Consider the following 18267-nt stretch of genomic DNA (forward strand, 5'->3'; position numbering starts at 1 on the left):
AAATAAATTGGGTGGAGGCACATAAAAATGCACAACCACTTTATTACAACATCATATCAAAAAAATAGGCAAACGTAATTCAAATAATATATTAGAAGCTAATTCACAACATTTGATACACTTTTCTAATTATCCATCTAGAATTTTGTTTGGAGATCTTTCACCACTTTTGCGTCTAACATGAAGGCCTTGGAGAGAAAACTTGGATTAATGGGAGGATTTGATCCAAACGTTGCATTCGCAATTGTGATGACACCAGGGTTTTGGCTATTCAAACCAGAAAAGGCAATAGCATTTGTTTTTCCAATATTGACTTGAAAGTGAATGAGACCTACGGGGAAGACAAACACATCACCCTTGTTAAGAACGTTGGTGATAAGTGTGCGGTTGGGATCGGAAGTGATGAACCCAACAAGAAGAGTGCCCTCTAAGACTACAAGAATCTCAGTGGCACGAGGATGAGTGTGAGGTGGGTTTTCGCCATAAGGTGCAAAGTCAATGCGAGCAGCTGATATGCCAAGAGTGTTAAGTCCTGGAATTTGATCTACAGTTACAGCTGTGACATTTGAACCAACTGAATTGTTTGTGTTTCCAGGCATTTTAACTGAAAAGGAGAAGTTCTCAGCCTTCGCAAGATTAGGGTCCTGGCAGAACTTCCCATTCACAAACACTGCATCAAACAATTAAATTAAAATTGAGAATTTCCAGCAAAAGTTTCACACTGTTTTTCTTGAAATCAAAAACAAAATTCTGACAGAATTTATGCAAAAGAAGTGAGTGTGAGCATACCACCGTGCAAGGGGTCATCAATGGCTACACAGAAGTCCTGAAGAGGAGCGGGATCGAAAGCAGAAGCAAATGAGGAAACTGACGCCAAGAGGACAAAAGCCAAAAGAAAATTTTTCATGGCGATTAGGCTAGCTAGCTACGAACTCTATTCTTCAGTGATAAATATTGCTTGGAGAGTGGTGAGAAATGCTTCTAAGCCAGATACTATATTTATAGATGAAATTCATACAACTGGTCTTTCAGTGTTTCCCTTACTCCAAGGCATGTAAGAAAGACATCCAAGTTTGATTCATTCTTTGTTAGCACAAGACACATGTTCAAATTGTTAGCAAACTAGAACATTGAAGTTGTAACTTGCTTACTGTTTTTTGGTTAAGCATTTTGTATTTGATTAAGTCACTTTAGTTGGAGCAAGTAAAATATGCGGCTTACCTTAAACTAAGGAACTTTGGTATATAAAGTATGGTCATTGGTATGGCTTCTTTGTACTTGTCTTCTTGTATAAGTATCCTTAATTAATGAAGAAACAAATACTTCCAAAAAAAAAAATTTATCTTTTCTTCAGCTCTCTTTCTTTCATCTTGAAGCTATAACCTTGCTCCCCTGTTTTCTGAAGTTTGCTGTAATCTTTGCATATTCAAAACTTAGTAAGGTATGTTATTCTATCTACTTCAAATCTAACATGGTATCAGAGCTTTGAGATCTTAAGGGGTGTATGAACTTGTCCAAAAAAAAATTAAACCAGTTTTAAACCATTTACTCAGTTGTTGCTCCATGGCATCCTTGTCGTCTTCTATGTCACCACCAATATACAATGGTGAGAATTATCACATATGGGCAGTAAAAATGAAGGCATTCTTGAGGGGTTTAGGATTGTGGCAGTATGTTGAGGAGGAGAAACAACCCTCTCTTTTGGGGCCAAATCCAACTTTGAGGAGGGGTTTAGGATTGTGGCAGTAGCTGATGCTGTTTTCACAAAAATTGTCTCATGTGAAACAACCAAAGAAGCTTAGGAAAAGTTGAAGGAAGACTCCTTAGGAAATAAGAGATCAAGGCAAATGAATGTCTTGAACCTAAGGAGAGAGTTTGAAGTGCTGAAGATGAAGAAAGTGGAAACTGTAAAAGAATATGTTGACTGAGTGCTCAAAGTGGTGAATCAAATTAGGCTAATAGCAGAGACCCTTTCTGATCAAAGGGTTATTGAAAAAATACTTGTCACTGCTCCAGAGAGATATGAAGCTAAGATCTCTTCATTGGAAGACTCCAAAGACTTCTCTGAACTCGCCTTATCTGAAGTGTTGAATGCCTTGAAAGCTCAAGACCAAAGGAGGGCATTAAGGCAGGTAGATTCAACTGAGCAAGCCTTGAGTATGAGAGTTCAAGATAAAAACTGGAGTGACTATGGCAGCAAGAAACAATCTTTTGGCAGAAGAGATAAAAACAAGTCACAAAGTGATAAGAAAGGAAAGCTTATTTTGTGTCCTCACTGTAAAAGAAAAGGCATTCTCCTAACAATTGCTAGTTTAGGCCAAATGTAAGATGCAGGTTATGTAATCAGCAAGGACACATTGATAAAGTGTGTAGAAACAAGCCATCAAGCCAAGGTCAGAATACTCAGCAAGCTCAAATTGCTGAAAATCAAGTAGTCTCAAATGAAAGTTTGTTTGTGGCTTCATGTCATGTTTTACAGAAGAATCAAGCACCTACAGCCTGGTTGATTGACAGTGGTTGTTCAAGCCATATGACACATGATGTTTCACATTTCACCAATCTTGACTCTACTTTCTGCTCCAAAGTCAGAATAGGAAATGGAGACTTGCTAGAGGTCAAAGGCAAAGGATCAGTCCTAGTCAAGACACCAAAAGGTACCAAACTCATACATGATGTACTTTATGTTCCAAATATAAGTCACAATTTGCTGAGTGTTGATCAAATGATGCAAAATGGATATTCTTTCAACTTTGAGAATAATACATGCTTTATTTTTTTATAAGAATGGTCTTGAGGTTATGTCAGTGGGTATGAAGGACAATAATTTTGCTGTTAAATGGCAATTTCCAGAAGCTAATTTAGCAAACACAGTTGTTGATGAATCAAAACTATGGCATATTAGACTATGACACTTCAATTTTTTTGCTTTGAAAATGATGCATGATGATGAACTGGATCTAAATTTACCTGTCATAATTGACTCCAAAGAGTTGTGTGAAGTATGTCAATTTGGGAAGCAAGTTAGACTGCCTTTTACAAAAAGCAGTTGGAGAGCAAGTGATAAACTACAGCTGCTACATTCTGACTTGTGTGGTCCTATGGATACCTTATCATTGAATGAAAGCAAATACATGCTACTCTTCATTGATGATCTAACTAGATATTGTTGGGGTTACTTTCTTAAGCTAAAAAGTGAAGTCCTAGACACTTTCAAAAGATTCAAATTGGAAGTGGAAAAACAATTAGCAACTAAAATCAAAATTCTGAGAACTAATAATAGAGGTGAGTACACCTGTCATGCATTTGCTAATTACTGTAGAAATGAAGGAATTATCCATCAGCTTACCACCCCTTATACCCCTCAACAGAATGGGGTTAGTGAAAGAAAGAATATATCAATATTGGAAATGGCAATATGCTTGTTATTTGAAAAAAGGCTGCCAAAAAGTTTCTGGGCAGAAGCTGCCAACACTGTCATATACCTACCGAATATGCTACCTTCCAAAGCATTAGATAATGCTACTCCTTTTGAAAAATGGCATGGAAGAAAAGCATCAGTGGATCATTTAAAAACCTTTGGTTGTATCTGCTATGTCTTTATTCCACAAGAGAAAAGATCAAAACTGGATTCCAAGGCTGACATTGGAATTTTTATTGGCTATAGTTCAGTCTCAAAAGGGTACAGAATATTCCTTCCTCAAACTTTTAAGTGTTGTGGTTAGTAGAAATGTTAAATTTGATGAGGTAAAGTCTTGGAACTGGGAAAATAGTTTAGATGACCATTCTCAGCCCTTAACTTTTTCAGAATCAGCTTCCAAGGTTGAAAGGTTGTAGCATGAAAGTAAAATGATGAGATAGTTCATGCTTCAAGAATGAGATCACTTGATGACATTTATAGGAGGTGTAATTTAGTTTTGAAAGAACCAGAGAACTTTGAAGAAGCATCCTCAAATAATGAATGGTTAAATGCCATGAAGGAGAAATTGAATATGATCACAAAAAATGGAACCTGGAGCTTAGTGGAAAAACCAGCAAGCCACAAACCAATTGGGGTTAAATGGATATTTAGAACAAAACTGAAACCTGATGGTTCAGTCAACAAACTCAAGGCCAAATTAGTGGTTAAAGGGTATATGTAGTAACCTGGGACTGATTTTTCTAAAACTTTTGCTCATGTAGCAAGGTATGACACAATTAGGCTTTTAATAGCCTTTTCCGCTAAAGCAGGCTGGAAAATACATCATTTTGATGTCAAATCAGCCTTCTTGAATGGAATTCTGGATTAGGAAATTTATGTTCATCAACCTGAAGGCTTTGTAATTCCAGGAAAAGAAGAATGTGTTTATAGGTTACACAAGGCTCTTTATTGGCTTAAGCAAGCTCCTAAGGCTTGGTATAGTAGAATACATGGTCACTTACTAAGCCTAGGATTTGTATGCAATCAAAGTGAACCTACCTTGTACATGAGGAGACAAAATGATGAAGTTAAACTCATTGTATCCTTGTATGTTGATGACTTATTGGTGACAGGAGGAGATGCTGCTCAATTGTTGGAGTTTAAACTCAGCATGGAAAAAGAATTTGAGATGTCTAATCTTGGCTTGATGAAGTACTTTCTTGGCTTGGAAATTCATCAACTTTCTAATGGAATTTTTATTTCACAGGAAAGATATGCCAAAGACTTGTTGAGCAGGTTCCATATGACAAACTACACGTCAGTTTCCACTCCACTTGCTGTTAATATAAAGCCTATGAAAAATGATAGAGCTAGAAAAGTAAATGCCACTCAATATAGAAGATTAGTGGGATGTTTGCTTTACTTGTGCTCTAGCAGACCTGATTTAATGTTTGCCACCTCTTTACTGTCCAGATTTATGCAAGAACCAAGCATCTTCCACTGGTCAATTTCCAAAAGAATTTTAAGGTATGTCAAAGGCACCTATGACTATGGCTTGTGGTTCTCTTGTCAACAAAAGGATGAGCTGATAGGGTTCTCAGTTAGTGATTGAGCAGGATGCCAAGATGACTATAAAACCACCTTTGGATATTGCTTCTGCTTCGAAGGAGCTATGTTTTGCTGGAATTCAAGAAAAAAGGAGGTTGTTGCTCAATCCACTGTTGAATCAAAGTATATAACTGCTGCTAATGTTGTAAACCAAGCTGTTTGGTTGAAGAAGCTCCTCACAAATTTGGATTGTCATTTCTCCAAGAGTGTTACTATTTATGTTGACAATAAATCAGCCATCTCAATAGCTAAAAATCCCATTCAACATGGAAGAACCAAGCATATAAGTGTAAAGTTTCATGCAATCCGAGAGGCTAAAAAGTCAGGAGAAATAACTTTAAAGCACTGCAACTCCACTGATCAAGTTGTTGATATTCTAACCAAACCTCTTCCTAAATCTCAATTTGAAAAATTGAGACACTTGCTTGGTGTAACAACTTCAATTTCAAAGGAGGAGTGTTAGCAAATTAGAATATTGAAGTTGTAACTTGCTTACTGTTTTTCGGTTAAGCATTTTGTATTTGATTAAGTCACTTTAGTTGGAGCAAGTAAAATGTGTGGCTTACCTTAAACTAAGGAACTTTGGTATATAAAGTATGGTCATTGGTATGGCTTCTTTGTACTTGTCTTCTTGTATAAGTATCCTTAATTAATGAAGAAACAAATACTTCCAAAAAAAAAAAAATTATCTTTTCTTCAGCTCTCTTTCTTTCATCTTGAAGCTATAACCTTGCTCCCCTGTTTTCTGAAGCTTGGTGTAACCTTTGCATATTCAAAACTTAGTAAGGTATGTTATTCTATCTACTTCAAATCTAACACAAATGTCGATTGAGTAAAATTCTTGTTTACTGCTTGAATCAACTCCAGCTTGATAAATGGAAACGGTCGTCTAGCTAATATATAGTACAGTAATGTCTTCTATTTTTTTGGTAAATCTTGATCGGCTGAAGCATGCACCAAGGTAATCTACAAGAATGGACAAAGTCCACACCGATAATTGTTTATAAAAATTCTGACTCAGCCCTAAACAAAAATCACTTACATCATAAATTAATTAATGTCTCCTATATATTAAATTATATGCCATTTCGCAAATTTTAAGTTTTATTATATCCTTCAATATTCTTTTCTTAGAGACGTAGCCTTCTTATGTATTTCATTGCTTAATCACAACTTGAAAATGTAAGAAACAAATTTTTTATTTTCTGATTAATCCAACCATTGTAAAAAAATTTTAAGGCTATGAAAAAAATTTTATTTTGTCTTTGAAATATATAATCTCACAATATTTGAACATATTAAATTTTATAAGGTCGTTTAGTGCCCATATAATGTGAAATCAGTTATTCAAGATAGATGTTGATCAGGTATAACTTGAAAAAAATATAAATAGAAAGAGAGAAAAACCGTTTTGTTCTATGCAAGGAGTTGGAAACTAGAATTCTTATCATTATTAATTGCAAATGTGAAGAGTTGGATTAGGTTCTTACTTATACATCCAGATGATTTCGTTATTATAATGAACTGCCTCTTGACACAAAAGAGGACTGGAGTCAAAAGAGGAGGCAAATGAGGAAGTCAGAGAAAAGGAAACCTTTCACTGTGATATTTACGCACTAATCTCTATTCTTCTTATAATATTGCTTTGTGAGGGGTGAGAAATGCTGTAAGTCAGGCTACTCTATTTGTAGATGGCATGGAATCCATTGAAATAGTCTTGAGAGTTTTTCCTAGACTTGGTCAGTCTCCACTGGATATATTTTTTTTTTTTAATTTGCAGACACGAGTCATTAACAACCAAACATAATTGGCAACTTAGTAATTTTTCCTTCTTTGCTTATGGTGTAAGGCGGCGGTCTTCCCCTTAATATCCATTGAATGAGGCAGCGACCGACAAGACCCGTAATCCCATATCCTCCAAAAACATACTTATGGGGCTTAAAAGGCCGAAATACATTCTGTAAATTTATTTAAGAATTTTTACAACATATATTAGCACTTCATGTAACATAATGTATAGGTCTTTCACCTTAATCATAATTACATACCAAAAAAACATCCTAGTTTCAAATTCAAAAAATCATGAAATAAGCTTTTAATCAGGCCTCTGGCCTTATCATATACACAAGAAAAATTTTATATCCTTATTCAATTCAAAATCATGAAATAGTTTAATTAGGCCTCCGACTTTTTAACATTTCATAAATTTCTCAAAAGGAGATTCAAATAGTTGTATACAAAATAGGATACCTATTGAAGATATTACGTCATAGCACAACCTAATGAAACACTATTCTGCACGATCTAAAGGATGTCTTGGAAGGAAAATTTATAAGGGTAAGTTGAAAGGGCTTAGTAAGTAGGCAATTTAAATCCTTAAAAATATTGAATGCATGTCAAAGGAACAAGTAATATGTCATAATATATCAACCATGCACAAATGTTAAATTCTAAAGTAAAGATTGGAAGCATTCCGACTATAGCTATATTTAATCCAACACAAGTTAATTATGCTTAAAACTACATGCCCATCATACACATTAACTTAAAAATGCTCATAACACAATTCTCTTATTCAAGTTCAACATTTACAAGGGAAAGAAAATGACACCTTAGAAGCATTAAGGCCCTTTATGGTTGTGTTAGACAAGAACTCCCGCACAATCACATTGTCACTACCGGTAAAAGTTTAACAATACTAACCTTATCTCAAATGGGCTTTCAAATCAGTCATAAATTTTCACATTCAACTCAATAACCGCTATAATATGTAACAAATCAATTTATAGGTATCTATGCATGCTAAAATTCTGAAATAATTAATGATAGACATCACACAGTTACAATATATATATTTGGGAAAATATCATATTAAGTAGAAGATTAGTATTCAACAACTTGTAATTTATTATATATATATATATATATAATTTAAGCATTTCACCAGACAATCACCTGAATTGTTAATACGTCTAATATCCATAAGGGTGCGTTTGGTTGAGGGATTTTAAGATTACCTTAGTAATCTATCTTTTATTCCCTTGTTTGGTTTGTCAGTAATAAAATATGAGCAATGCTATGTGTACCCATTTTTGGTACACAATTCATGTACAGAGTGATGTGTCATCATGTAATTAAGTGATTTTAAAACATGTGTCATCATATGATAAAGAAACATCTAATCACATGATAACATCTCATATGTGTACATAAATTGTGTACCAAAAATAGTTATACATAGTTTTATTGATAAAATATTACAGTAATATTCTATTACCAATGCTGACGTGGCAGGTAATATAGGTGGTAATCTGATTACCACCTTCACCTTAGGTATTTAAAGATTACTGGGGTAATCTTGAGTTTATTATAATTATATTATTATTTATTAATTTTTTGAGATAAAAATAAATTTATTTTTAATTAATATGACAAATAATATAAAAAATATTTAAAAATAATTATATTCAAGGACATTTAAGTAAAATAATTTACTAGTAATCTTTTATTACCTTTAACCAAACACAATAATTATTTATACCTACCAAATTTTATCAAACATAGTAATTATTTATACCCAGTAATCTTCTAAGTAATCTATCTTCAAGGTAATCTTTCTATTTTAGTAATCAAACATTACCCAAACCAAACGCCCCCTAAAAGAAATCTGGCATACCTAAGGGGTGTCCCCACATAGATAAAGCAAGAGAAAAAATTGTCATACTTGGTATATTGTAATCTCACATAAGCAGAGCACTCAAATATGTCTTATCTGACATAAATTACTTTGCCATCAGAACACTTAAATCTATCATGTCAGACATGAATTCTCGCATAAGCAAAGCATTTAAATCCGTCGTACCTGGCATGAAATACCACACAGATCGAGCACAATCGCATAATAAGTAATAGCCAAGAACATCTAAATAATATAATTTCTTATCACATATTTATAATAAAATGACTTGATATTATAAATTTTGGGACAATAATCATTGGCAACCACCACACCCACTATACAGAATTAATTTATGTGCAACTCTGCAATCAACTACAATACTAACTAAGCAAAATCAACAAAATGTGCATACTTAACACTGAACTTAGATTTCCTTTGGCTCTACGACCACACACCATATCCATTAACTTACATTAAGCAAATTCAATCATACACAAATTTAATTAAACACTTCCAAATAAATTGCAACACAAAACATCAATTAAATAAATTTTCACACTTGCAGTTGGTCACCAAATTAGATTTAATCCAGTGCAGTTCTCAGTTACACACAACATGATTTAATCAGGCATTATGAATTCTCATAATAATATAAACTTCACTTTAGAGCCACCCATAACCAAACCCATAACTTGCATAAAGGAAACTATCATTCTTTTTTGTTTTGTGAGAGATTTCCATAAAAATAATCTATGCTACCATTTTCAAGGATTCAAAATAAATACTATAAAATTTGCATAATTGACTATAGGTAAAGGTTTTGTTCCCACCCACTAATTTGGGTAGTCCCCAAGCTGGTGTTAAAATCTCCTACTAATTTTTCTTCTTCTTCACCTATTCAAACCAATTTTAAAGCATCATGGCTATAATTTTAAAAATTCCGAATTGAACAATGAAAATAAACCCTAAAATTATTTGAATAAAAATTGAATACCCTATCCCTTTTTCCTATCAATTTCCTCTCTTCCTTCTCCTTACTCCTTCTTTTCTTCTTTTTCTTCTCTTTCTCCTTTTCTTTCTCTCTTTTCTCTCGTCTGCTCCTCTGTTTCTTCCCGCTGAAGAAGAAAAAGCCTAATGGCATTAATAAATAAAGGAAAATTTCCACTTAAACCCCATACTTGCATAAACGTTTCAAAGCCCCCTTGAGTTCACCCATAACCCAAATATTTGGGTATTTCAGCGACTGTATTATTAACTCCTCTTTTTCAAAATATCATTGACTAAAGCATCATGCATGTCCCGGAGCTGTGATCAGTGAAGTTCACAGTGCTGATCATCTGTGTCGATAATAGAAAACCTCTACACTTCATCGTCTCTCTATATTGAATATATAACACGTTCCCAGATCGATCTATGTTTAGAATTGCTATCATACAAAAAACTTTCAATATTTTCTTGTGATTTTTTTTTTAATTTAGGTGAACATTTTCCAAATAATGATATCTTATCACATGGTACCCTATTGAATATTATATATACTACCTATTTTAATAAGCACAGATGAAGGTAGAGCATTGCCATGCATGCTACTATTTGCTTGATTGACCATTCAGAAAAATATTACGTGTAAGAAAATATTTATCTATTCTAAGTATCTCGATAAAAAAACCACTAACAAATTTAATCATAGAAAGGATTCAGTTGCTTGAATAATACCAATTTGATTAAACCCAACAAATGCATAGTCACATTTGTAGAGTTATTTTATGGTTGGTAACATCTGTCAGAAACATTCTGACCGTAGAATAAAAGTGATGAATCTAGACCACTAAATTAGTTTCTGTATTTAGAGAAGATAAACAGAGAAGTAGAAAGTAACTTCGATCTTTACAAGAGAGCATGTAGCTTTGTCAACCGGCAAGTATGAATAAAGAGTGAATAGTCTGTCAACTTGTGGTTAATTAGTGGATAATTTGTCAACTATGAGTAGCGTATAGTCTAGGAACAATGAATAACTGTTTTCAGCAACACATATGAAAGTCAATAGCTGGCGGATAACTGAATTAACAATGGGTAGCTTAGATTACTCTCAATATACTAAACCCAAAAATAAAAGTGATGGTGTCATACATATAAGCTTCAACCTTAAGGTTATACATGAATAAAGAGTGTTTGATGTGATAGATGATCCAACTTTAAGTTTCTAATGACAGGACCGTCTTAACTAGCTAAACTCGTAATATCCGAACACTCTTATGAGAATTAGGAGGCCAAGACGTATCCTGTAAAGCTGCTTAAATATTCTACAAAACACACACACACACATATATAAATACATCTTAATTTCCATTCAAAGATGAGAATAAGTTTTTGTTAGACCTCTAGCCATTCAATTTTTACATAAGTTCACAAGATCCACATACACAAACAAATACAACACCTACGGAAGATACTCTATTGTGGCACAACCTTAAGCAAAGTCAAGGCTTAGCACAGCTCTAGAGATGTTCTAAAGGGGAAATTCCTATAAGGGTGAGCTAAAAGCTCAGTGAGTGGGCAGTTATAAAATAATTATAGAATAACTAAATATATATATATATAAAGGAATACATAACAATTCATAATATATTAACCAACCAAGATATTGAATTTCTAAGAAGAGTTTGAACCATCACCACTAAAATAAAAATCTTTTATTGTTGATAATTAAGTTTTATTAAAAAACATCGTACTTGAATTAATACTGGAGTTCTTACTAAAAATTTATAATAACATTTCCCCAAATAAAATTTTCAAGTTACAATTACAACTAAACCAAATTGTAGCCACTTTTAGATTTTTCTTTTCTTCTTTTTCCTTTGGCAACATACTCATGACAACAAGATTTGTCAATGGTTTTATGCATATTAAAATTTCGTGAAAACGTCATACTACTAATAAAGATGCTTGGGGAAGATCATATTTAAATTAAAAAACTGATTATCAACAACTCATTTATTTCTTTCTTAATATGAACCCCTCCCCAAAACAATAATTTGAGTTATAAACCACCACTTATATTCTCAAGGAGAAATATATCATACTTGGTGAGTATCCCTTACATAGGTAGAGCGAGAAAAAACTGTCATACTGGGCATCTTGTAATCTTGCTTAGGCAGAGTACTAAAATTTGTCATGTTGACATAAATACATAGACAGAGCAACTGAAATCTATCATACCTAACATAAAATATTGCACAAGCAGAGTAATTGGAATTTGTCATACCTGGCATAGAACACTACATAGACAGAGCAATTAGAATCTGTTATACCTGATATAAAATACTGCACAGACAGAGCAACTGGAATTCGTCATACCTGACATAAAACACTGTACAGGTAAAGGAACTTATCACATGATATGCATTTGCCGAGAATATTTGAGTGATGCCATATTTATTATACAATAACTCACTAATAGATTTAAAATACTTATTATCAAGTAGCCACGCTCTCACCATATTGAATTAACTACATTAACTTTACATCCAACTACAACACCAATTTGATAACATTCAACAATATAACCATGTCATCACTGAGTTAGGCCAACCACCTAGTCACATTCATTATTAAATTAAGATTCTTCAGCTCTATAGCTATACATAATATTAGTAATAATTTATTTAGCAATCTCAATCATCCATGAAATTGAGTAATATAACTTTCAATTATACAACCTCACAAATATCAATTCAAATAATATTAGCAAATTTCAGTCTCTTATAGAACAAAACTAAATATTCAACTCTACAACCACAAGCAATATCAATAAACAATTTATTTAACAATTTCAATCCTTTATGAAACTGAATCATAAAACCTTTAATTATAAAATCTCATAATATATAAATTCAAATAACATTTAGCAATGCCAACCCCATAAAGCTGAACTAAACATTTTTTAGCTCTACAACTATACACAACACTAAATCAATCAACTCTTAATGATTTCCTTCACTCGTAAGACTAAACTAGATATCTTCCAACTTTATAGCTACACAAAATATCAATACATTAAATATCCAAATTTCAGTTAACTCATAACTAAATTAAACAACTTTGGCTCTTCAGCCACACATACAACATTAATTAAATTAACATTCAAAATCTATAATGACACACAACATTCGATTAAGTGGCCTTTAACTCTATGATTACCACAACCAAAATCAACAACATCCATAACATTCTATTCCATAATATCATTTGTCAGAGATTTAAAATAAAAATATGAAATTTGTATAATATAAAATTTCAATTCAACAGATTTGAGTAGACCCAAAGCCCGTGTTAAAATTCCCTATGCATCCCTCCTCCTTCCTCACCTTTTCACATAAATTTGAATCAACATGTTAGAATTTTGGAAATTTCCAATTTAAACAGTAATTTAAAACCTAAAACTAAAATGAGGGGAAAATGGGAACCCTTTTCTGCTTTCCCATCTATTCCTCTTCTATTTCCTTCTTCGTCTCTTTTCCTTTTTTTTTCCTTTTTTTTTCTTTCCTTTTTCCTTCCTCTCTTCTTTCCCTTTCCCCCTTTCTCTTTCTCGCCTCTGCTTCCATTTTTCTTTCTTTTTTCCTTTCGAAAAAGTAAGCCTGAAGGCTTTTTCCTTTATTTAATGTTTCAATGGCAATTTTCCCTTAAGCCCTCATTCATTTGCTTAATCTTATCTTACCCCCAACGTTTTCACTACTTTAAAAATACTACTTATTTTATATTATTTCTCATTTAAAACACTCTACCAAAAATATTGGGCATTTCATCTAATGTTCGTCAACGCACAATGAATTATTTAACAAATGAGTTAATGATCATATCTAATCATATTTATTACCATATATATAACAAATCCAAATGCAAATATTTGAGTACTTGCCTGGCAAAAGAAGAAATGGAAGAAAGAGAGGCACACATATGTTTGCTAGACAAGAAAATTTCTAATGGTGCATAGTCAATACGGATTGGTGATATATATGTCAAGAGTGTGTTACTGCCTGTTAATTGGTGGTGTTGTCTGTTGTGTCAACAGGAAGGTCTGTCGATAGCAAATACCTTTTCATCATTTTTTATACAACTTCCTAGATTACTCTTAATACTATGCACTTACAAATAGATTATTAGTTTCTGACGAAAGAAAATAAATATTTTCAAAACAGTCAAGTTTATTGACTGACGTAGGAAGTACTAGAATTATGGGATTATTGATCAATCTTGTTTTATTTTCAAATCATAAAAACATATTTGTTTTATGAATTATACAGATATCTGCGATAGAGAAGAGAAAAGAGAAAAATATACATATAGGTACAATATTATATCACCAACTGAAACAAGTGAACTGGGTGGAGGCACATATATATGCATAAATTCTTTATTACAACATTGTAACAAAAAATAGACAAATGATATTCAAATAATATATAGAAACCAATTCACAACAATTAACACATTTCCCTAATTATCCATCTAGAATTTTGCCTGGAGAGGTTTCACCACATTTACGTCCAACATGAAGCCCTTGGCAAGAATATTTGGATTAATGGGAGGATTTGATCCAAACACAGTGTTCGCAATTGTAATGACACCAGGGTTCTGGCTGTTCAAACCAGAGAAGGCAACAGCATTAGTTTTTCCGATATTGACTTGGAAGTGAATGAGACCAATGGGGAAAACAAACACATCACCCTTGTTAAGAACTTTGGTGATAAGTGTATGGTTGGGATCGGAAGTGACGAACCCAACAAGAAGAGTGCCCTCCAGGACAACAAGAATCTCAGTAGCACGAGGGTGTATGTAAGGTGGGACTTGGCCATAAGGTGCAAAGTCAAGACGGGCAGCTGATATGCCAAGAGTGTTAAGTCCTGGAATTTGATCTACAGTCACAGCTGTGACATTTGAACCAACTGAATTGTTTGTGTTTCCAGGCATTTTAACTGAAAAGGAGAAGTTCTCCGCTTTGGCAAGATTGGGGTCCTCGCAAAACTTACCATTCACAAACACTGCATCAAACAATTAAATTAAAATTGAGAATTCTACAAAAGTTTCACCACTGTTTTTCATGAAATCAAAAACAAAATTCTGACAGAATTTATGCAAAAGAAGTGAGTGTGCGCATACCACCGTGCAAGGGTCATCAATGGCTACACAGAAGTCCTGAAGAGGAGCAGGATCGAAAGCAGAGGCAAATGAGGAAACCGACGCCAAGAGGACAAAAGCCAAAAGAAAATTTTCATGGTGATTAGGCTAGTTAGCTACGAACTCTATTCTTCAAGGATAAATATTTCTTGGAGAGTGGTGAGAAATGCTGCTAAGCCAGCCACTATATTTATAGATGAAATCCATAGAACTGGTCTTCAGTGTTTCCCTTACTCCAAGGCATGTAAGAAAGACATCGAAGTTTGAGTCATTCTTTATTAGCACAAAACACATGTTCAACTGTCGATTGAGTAAAATTCTTGTTTACTGCTTGAATCAACTCTAGCTTGATAAATGGAAATGGTCTATCTTCCATATTTTTCTGGGTGATTCATTATATATAATTATACTGAGACGTTATAGCCATATAGGCAGAATTCCCACCGTATTAATCTATGACAGGTCACACCTAATCTGTTCTACGTCGGCTCTTTGGCTTTCTTTTCTGAGAGACGTAGCCTTTTTATATATTGCATTGTTTAATTCCAATTTGATAATGTCACAGAAATATTTAGTTTTCTGGCTAATTCAACAATTGGGGAGAAATTTTTAAGGTATGACATATTTTACTTTCTCACGGACATATAATCTCATAATATTCGAACATACTAAAAAATTATAAGGTCGATTGGTGCCAATATGATGTGAAATTTGTAATTCAAGATGCATGATGATCTGGTTGAAAAATAAGAAGTTTCAGAACAAAATTTGGGCCTTAAACTGCATCCCCAGACTATGCATTCCACAGTCCACTTGTTTGTGCTCTGAACTTCTTTGCTTGCCGTTGCAGCCGCTACTTTGTCGCTAAGAAGACTGAGAACTTAAAATCAAATAGAAGCTTTTGCTAGCTAAGTGATGATCGTTTAGACGACTGCATGAACTATGAGGTACACATGGTTCTTTGTTATCTGTGATCTCTTGAATCGACTGTATTGGTCTCTTTGTTTGATCTTGGCTTTCATACTAAAATTGTTTTCAAATGGAATCCCACTTTGGTTTGAAGTTGAAGATGGTGCAGCACCTCTGTTTTCAAATGGAAGCCCAGCTGGCAGTCTTCCTGTTACCTCTACTCATGGCTACCAAAAAAAACAACACCCGACTTCTACGAAGCATAAACAAAAATGAAATCAACTAGCCCGGTCAGATAAGATTATCACCTCAGGAATATCACATGTATTGCCCCCACTAGAGGCACAGTAATTAAATGAACAAACTAAACTCCGAAACCCGAAAATATTCTCAGAGTCGAAGTTTGTACACGCCAAATCCTGTTTAAGAGGTCCGATTGACAGACCAGACTAAAAATAGCAATTCACTTAATAATATATATACACGCACTAGGGGGAAGCGGCAATTGGGTGACAAATGGCAGAAAATGACTTTGTCTTCTTCCAGGAGACTTCTACAAGTTAATAGAAAATCGAGGCTGTTCTTGAACTGGTCTGCCATTATTAAAGAGATCTTAACCGCTTACAATCAGATAGTTTGATGAGTTTCTTCACCCAAAAACAAACGGTTTTCATAAATCATTAATTAAAAAAATTCAATCATATATCACAAGATAATTATATGATCCTATAGGTGATACAATTATGTATTCATAATTTACATTTCTAAAAATTATAATGCATTATTTAGAATGCAACATATGGGATACAAGCATTTTTTCTTCAAGTTTTGACCATGCAAGGAATCTATTAATAGGCAAAAAGTAAAAAGAAAGTATATAAACAAACGGAGAGATGCAAATTAATGACTTGTAAGAATATTTTAATTAGTTCCGTAAAGCATTTGACTTGAAGTATAGTTAAAATGGAAGTACTTATCAATATATTATTTCTAAAGACTTGTAGTTTATGTATTTTTAATCCCATAATAAGTTTACAAGTTGAAATTTTTGTACGATTTTTGACCATATGTAACATTAATAATATCTTTAATAAAAATTAACAAACACACTCGAGGTATACATAATATGTGTGTATGTATGTATCCTCTTTATATTACATCGTTGACTGTAAAATAAACTAACGAAAACAAGTAGGTAGAAGTATAGGAAGCATGTTTCTCCGGATTTGAGAATGTTTTTCTAATTGTTATCCATTCAGAACTTTTTCTGTAGATCTTTCACAATGTTCACGTCCAACTGGAAGGCTTCAGCGAGGAAATCGGGATTAATGGCAGGATCTGATCCAAATACTGCATTAGCAATAGTAATGACACCAGGGTTCTGGCTACTTAAACCAGCAATTACAACGGCATTTGTTTTTCCGATATTGACTTGGAAGTGAATGAGGCCAATGGGAAACACAAACACATCACCCTCGTAAAGAACTTTGCTGATAAGTGTATTGTTCGGATTGGAAGTAACGAAACCAACAAAAAGAGTACCCTCAAGAACAACAAGAATCTCAGTGGCACGAGGATGAATGTGAGGTGGGTTTTCACCATAAGGTGCGAAATCAATACGGGCAGCTGAAATGCCAAGAGTGTTGAGTCCAGGAATTTGCTGCACATTTACAGCAGTGACATTTGAACCAATTGGGTTGTTTGTGTTTCCAGGATTTTTAACTGAAAAGGAGAAATCATCAGCTTTGGCAAGCTTGGGGTCCTTGCAGAACTTCCCATTCACAAACACTGCAAAAATGAAAGAATGGAATTTATATCTAATACATTCAAACCATAGTGTGCTGCTAATGTACATTTAAATAGCAAAAATAGAAATGATGACAGAAACTTAAAACATACCACCATGGAGGGGATCATCGACGGCTACACAGAAGTCTTGAGGAGGACTGGGGTCAGAAGCAGAGGCAAACGAGTAAGCCAAAGCCAAGAGAGCAAGGGACAAAATGAGACTTTTCATCTTGATGTGTGGGTTAATTCTCTATATTCTTCAAGTACTAATATTGCTTTAGTAGTAAAGGTGAGATATGTTGGGAGGCAATGGGGCTAGTCTATTTATAGATAAAATTCATTGAACTAGTCTTTTCATTATTTTTTCCCTACTCAAAGAAGATGATAAAGACTTACCAAGTCTTCGATGGTTATGTATTTTTAATTTCCATCAATAGTAGGTCTTTAACGACTAAATTAAATATTCAATTAAGTATATAACTTCTTCTTCATTGCTTATATCAACACATTCTATGAAATACCCAAAAAAAAAAAAATTTGTTAATGGGGGTAAAATTTGCTTATTAGGAAGGTCTAGCCCAACATAATAATTTCTAAAGACTTATGGGGTTTGAGAAAAATTATGTAAGTATAGGGTTTAAAGAGTAAATTTTCCTTCAGCTTATTAAATAAAAAATAAGCCATTAAGCTTTCTTCTTCTTCTACGAGG

The 18267-nt window shown here is 33.6% G+C and overlaps 2 protein-coding genes and 1 pseudogene across 3 annotated transcripts; all 3 read right to left on the minus strand.

Annotated features, from left to right (window-relative positions):
- Positions 1 to 137: 137 nt before the first annotated feature.
- On the minus strand, positions 138 to 910 carry LOC123209541 (germin-like protein subfamily 1 member 17). The gene is made up of 2 exons (XM_044627630.1): positions 790 to 910; positions 138 to 670 (listed from the first exon to the last, which is right to left on the minus strand). The coding sequence occupies exons 1-2, from the start codon at positions 905 to 907 to the stop codon at positions 138 to 140; spliced, it is 651 nt and encodes a 216-aa protein (XP_044483565.1). The 5' UTR covers positions 908 to 910.
- A 13282-nt stretch (positions 911 to 14192) lies between these two features.
- Positions 14193 to 14959, minus strand: LOC123209600 (annotated as a pseudogene).
- Positions 14960 to 17003: 2044 nt separating this feature from the next.
- Positions 17004 to 17787, minus strand: LOC123209492 (germin-like protein subfamily 1 member 13). 2 transcript variants are annotated; one of them, XM_044627569.1, is made up of 2 exons: positions 17673 to 17787; positions 17004 to 17558 (listed from the first exon to the last, which is right to left on the minus strand). In XM_044627569.1, exons 1-2 carry the CDS (start codon positions 17785 to 17787, stop codon positions 17026 to 17028), a joined length of 648 nt encoding a protein of 215 aa, XP_044483504.1. In that variant the 3' UTR covers positions 17004 to 17025. The 2 variants fall into 2 exon arrangements, with proteins under 2 accessions (XP_044483504.1, XP_044483503.1); XM_044627568.1 differs by having other exon boundaries at positions 17670 to 17787.
- Between the last annotated feature and the right edge of the window lie 480 nt (positions 17788 to 18267).

The sequence above is a fragment of the Mangifera indica genome, chromosome 2, assembly GCF_011075055.1.
Source record: "Mangifera indica cultivar Alphonso chromosome 2, CATAS_Mindica_2.1, whole genome shotgun sequence".
Taxonomy (NCBI): Eukaryota; Viridiplantae; Streptophyta; class Magnoliopsida; order Sapindales; family Anacardiaceae; genus Mangifera; species Mangifera indica.

What these genes read in the sequence shown, in the direction of transcription:
- LOC123209541 (XM_044627630.1), bottom strand. Translation starts at nt 907, where the DNA reads ATGAAAAATTTTCTTTTGGCTTTTGTCCTCTTGGCGTCAGTTTCCTCA. An exon ending in TGATGACCCCTTGCACGGTG is followed by an intron (nt 671 to 789) that starts GTATGCTCACAC and finishes TGTTTGATGCAG; the next exon opens with TGTTTGTGAATGGGAAGTTC.
- LOC123209492 (XM_044627568.1), bottom strand. Translation starts at nt 17,787, where the DNA reads ATGAAAAGTCTCATTTTGTCCCTTGCTCTCTTGGCTTTGGCTTACTCG. An exon ending in CGATGATCCCCTCCATGGTG is followed by an intron (nt 17,559 to 17,669) that starts GTATGTTTTAAG and finishes TCATTTTTGCAG; the next exon opens with TGTTTGTGAATGGGAAGTTC.